Below are 4,474 nucleotides of genomic sequence, written 5' to 3'. Positions count from 1 at the left end.
AACTCATTTCTCTCCATCGTATTGCCCAGTAAGATCAGAAAAGCTTCTTGGAAGCTGCTCTGTCTGGGGAGCCATTACGTTTGAGACAGCAGAAGGAGACTAAATCAACTCAATCAAAGTACATAAAAGTGCAGTGAGTGACAATGGTGCATTATTAATGATGCCATTAGCTCCAAATGCAGACTTTCCTTGGCTAATCTCAGAGCAAACCTGCGGGGGGAAACTTTTTGTAAGCTTAAGCCTCTCCATAACCACAACTACCTAATAAACATCCTGGGAAAAATGTACTTGAAGCAGTTGTTAGCATTCAGACATTTCCTTTGATAGGCCAGTAAAACATGGCTTTTGTCAGGACATTGTGGATACTGTTACAGGTCTTCCTGATGGGTTGTGGTTTGCTTGGCTTCTATAGTTGCAAAGTCTCAGGCAGCAGGTGTAGAGAGCAGAAATCCCTTCTGCTGCAATCTGACTGCACAACACACAACCAGGGAAATCTGAAGTAGTCTTTTAGCATTTCTCATCATTGTCATTGATAGAGTTAGGCTGAAATTTGAGTGTAAAGCTGTATTGAACCAAATAGAACATATGGCAATATGGCAGCACAACCAATGTATGCAGTGGCCTCTCATCACTCTGATATTCATTTATTCAACACTTAGCTTAGCTACACCCTTTTTCATTTTTGAACAACTCTGCAACACAACAACACTGCTCACTGTTCTTAAACTAGCTTTATATTTACCCTGTTTTCCCTTTAGATTTATTATATCAAGATTATTCTTTTGTAATATCTGTACACTGAATAATGACAGATAAAATACATTTTCAGTCTTGAATCTTAGAATGAGCTTTTATATGTTTCACACAATATGTCCTCTGGATTGCTTGGCTCTTAAAATTTAGCAAATATATAAGGATTAACTGCAAGCGAGTTAGTAACAAACACACTGTGCCCTCTGTGTATGTTTTTCCCCCCCCAGCTTTTTCCTTTCTGTACATTCGTGAAAGAGATCCATACTTTAAAGCCCCAAATTGAAACTCTTGAATCATGTTGACATGTGTTTGTGCCATTTTGCAATCACCCTGGTGAATTTTTAACATGCATTTGTCATTGACCTAATGTATAACAATGCTGCCAAAAAAAACCCACTTTTAATCTTAACAGTTTGACTATAAATAGTACTGAGTCTGTGCTTAGCTTTGCACAGTCATTGTGTGTTAAAGTGTAGCACAAGTCATTACCATACCTCTTAATAATGGCCATGTGGTTAGTGAAGCTGTAAGGATGCTGTATGAGCTGTTTGGTAGGCGACACCTTTGATTTTATTTGGATATAAACACAATTATAGGTGACGATCTACTGCTCTTCAGAGGATTTGTACAGATTGTGTCATTACTAGTGTATATGTAAATATTTTATCTTGAATGTTCAGTAACTGCTAACCAGGTAGCCTGTGTCATGTTTCCCGTCTGCATGCTGACCAGGTATCTGTTGTAGTGGTCCTCTATGTCATTCAGCTGTGTGTCTGGTGAGTCTGTCAGCTGGGAAAAGAAAGGCATTGTTCTGCTTTATGCTGGAGTTCCACTCCTGCTAGAACCTGTAGCACACACATGCCTCCACGCCAAGCTCACTCAGGCTGCAGAGCAAAACAAGGGCATCATAAAATCTGTGATGAGGTCAACTAACAACCTCCAGAGCTGTAAAATAGAGCCAACAGGGCAAAAAATTATCTGCAAATGTCCACTTGAGGCTGCTCCAAAACTGAGTCAATCTCCATCGACCCCCATGTTAACATGACCAACTTTACAGCTGTGACACTTGGATGCTGTCTGAGGCACAGTTCATCTTACTGAACTTGGCTCAATTTGACAAAAAAATTACTTGATTGGAATCTGTAAACAGTCAGTATGTCCTAAAACATATCAGTAATTTACGTCAGAGGTCCAAATGCAAAGAGTTACAAATGTTTTACACTAATAGTTAAGAGTATTTTCTTTTTAGATTCATTTTTCATGTGCTCACAGAGGAAAAACTCAGGAGTAGACAGAAGTTCTGGTTAAGAATATTTGTCTCTTATCCTGTGTTCTCTCTCTGTCCTTTGTCCTCAGGAGCTGGCTGACCTTCGCCATGTTCACACTAAGCTTAAGAAGCAGTTCCAGGAAAAGACAGCAGAGCTTGCCCATGCCAACCGGAGGGTGGAGAGCCATGAGGCTGAAGTCAAAAAGCTCCGACTGAGGGTGGAGGAGCTTAAGAAAGAGTTGGGACAGGCTGAGGACGAGGTAGGAACATGGCTGTATTTGTGTAAGTGCAGTTCTAATACAAAAGTCAGACCATTATTGCTCATGTCACATCATTCAGGATGTTCACCTTCTGAGTATTTTCCAGTCATCCAGTTCAAGATTCATGCCAAGCAACACTTTGACAAGTAAACACAAAACACTCAGGATTCACCTGTGCTGTTGTTGTACAGAAAGCAATTTTAGTGGTTGAAGATGACAATGACAATCATGGCTGAAACTTTGATATGGTCCTTGGCCACTATTTTTATATATCGAGTGCTACAGTTGTGGGCAATCCGACCATGTACTCTTGCTAAATTTAACATGAGATGTGGGAAGCATGTCTGATGTAATGCATAACATCATGAAAAAACTGTTTCATAAAGTAATATGAGCTTCCTAAAGCTTTTGAAATAAACTTTATGTAAATTATTTCAAACCCTTGTCTCAGAAAATAAACCCCAAAAAACCTCCAGTCAGCTAAAGCTGTAGATTGTATATAAAAGATGGACTGGTCTAAAAAGTGAAGTGGAAGTGCCTTATATTGCATTCTTTCTGACAGCCAGCAGGAGAGGACTCCTCTCATTGCAGAAAGAAGTTTATTGTAGAAAAGTCTGTCAGATGATAAGACCTTGATTCCCACTTGATCTGTTACATCAGTAAATATGTGCCTAATGAGTTTAGTTCCTGTTTGATATTTTCACATTTTAAGTGGGTTGGCATCAGGGACACCGCACTTGATTGGTTTTACTCCTGTCTTTTAGACAGAACCTATTCAGTCACAATAGGTGATCATGCCTCCTCTTCAGCCCCAATTACCTGTGGTGTACCACAAAATTCAATTTTAGGTCAAATTTTAAGTCCAATTTTATTTATTTTCTCCCCTTACATTTTAATCCAATGTCACAATTCAATTCAGTTTACATAGCACAATTCCCAACATGTCATCTCATGGCGCTAAACATAGGAAGGTGAAGACCTTATGAAGTAAGATTACAGTGTATCCTTTCACTTCTTAAAACCCACTTTTATAGACTTGCTTTCGTGTTTACTTTTAGCTTTAATTAGTTTTAGTGTTGTATTCTGTATTTATGTACTACTTTTGTCTTTATTTTAGATGTTCTTTTTTTATTTTTATTTTGGCTGCCGAGTTTTTTGGTGTGATATCATCTTTAATTAACTAATTCTTTAATCTTGATTGTTTAATCTTCCATCTTGTTAAATTTTTAAACAGCTTTGTTCCTTTGTTTAATGCTTCTTTAGGTAATTATTCATTTAACTGCACTGCTTTGTCTCATGTTTTGACTGTCAAAGCACCTTGTGAACACTGTTCTTAAGGTGCTATAGAAATAAAATTATAAACCGATGGTTTACATCAGTTGCGACAGCATTTTTATTTTTTTACATACACAGGCTATGGAATAACTACCTTTTTATATGATAGCGGTCTTGGAAGCTAAACAGATAGAAATGTTTCCATGTATTTTCTTTGTGTGTCTAGTTGGACGAGTCGCATAACCAGACCAGAAAGCTACAGAGGTCTCTAGATGAGCAGGTGGAACACACCGAGAACCTGCAGGTGCAATTGGAACACTTACAGTCAAGGTAGGACATGCACACATCCTTTTAACCATTTTTGTGAAGATTCAGTGCCAGTGACAATTACATTGACCCTGTCTTAAAGCTCAACCATCACAACTAAATGCCAAACCCCACACAATTCACACAGTGTGTTCTCACAACACAGAGCTGATTTCAGCAGCATGGAAAGAAAGATTTTGTGAGAATGACTACAGCACTTTAATTTTTAAAACAAACCGTTTGTGTCACGTTGGGGAATCAGGGAACCCAAGTGCGGACACAGATCAGACAGATCAAGCAGACAGGCAAAAACTGAAGGGGGCAGACAGGCTCAGGGAATCCAGGACCTGGCAAGGGTTGGGGAAAAGCTGGAGTGAGGCTGGCTGCGGGGAGGATCCAGGTGGAGAGTGTGTTGCTGATGCCAGGGGGTCCAGGTGGCAGCGGCTCAGGAAGGGCAGGAAGGCAGGCGACAGAACAGGGACCAGCAGAAACACGTAGTATGAAGATCTGTGGTCTGGTGGAATGAGCAGGGCTTTATAGCAGGAGGTGGATGACTAAGTACAGGTGAGCTGATCCCTACAGCTGTCTCCAATACCTGCAATCAGGCAGGCTG

General features: G+C 39.9%; 1 protein-coding gene across 1 annotated transcript in view; it reads left to right on the top strand.

The window, feature by feature from the left end:
- Nucleotides 1-2,109: 2,109 nt before the first annotated feature.
- The window catches only part of LOC103370690 (coiled-coil domain-containing protein 102A), a gene marked incomplete at its 5' end in the record, with an annotated part of 11,310 nt that continues 8,945 nt past the window's right edge, over nt 2,110-4,474 (top strand). Inside the window, 2 exons of the mRNA XM_008299818.1 lie at nt 2,110-2,280; nt 3,782-3,885. Coding sequence (XP_008298040.1) covers nt 2,110-2,280; nt 3,782-3,885 — 275 coding nt within the window. The remainder of the gene's footprint in view (nt 2,281-3,781; nt 3,886-4,474) is intronic.

Source organism: Stegastes partitus, unplaced genomic scaffold, assembly GCF_000690725.1.
Source record: "Stegastes partitus isolate 25-593 unplaced genomic scaffold, Stegastes_partitus-1.0.2 Scaffold1468, whole genome shotgun sequence".
NCBI classification, from domain to species: Eukaryota; Metazoa; Chordata; class Actinopteri; family Pomacentridae; genus Stegastes; species Stegastes partitus.
The sequence above is the reverse complement of the archived record's forward strand: the minus strand, read 5'-3'. Positions and strand labels throughout refer to the sequence as shown.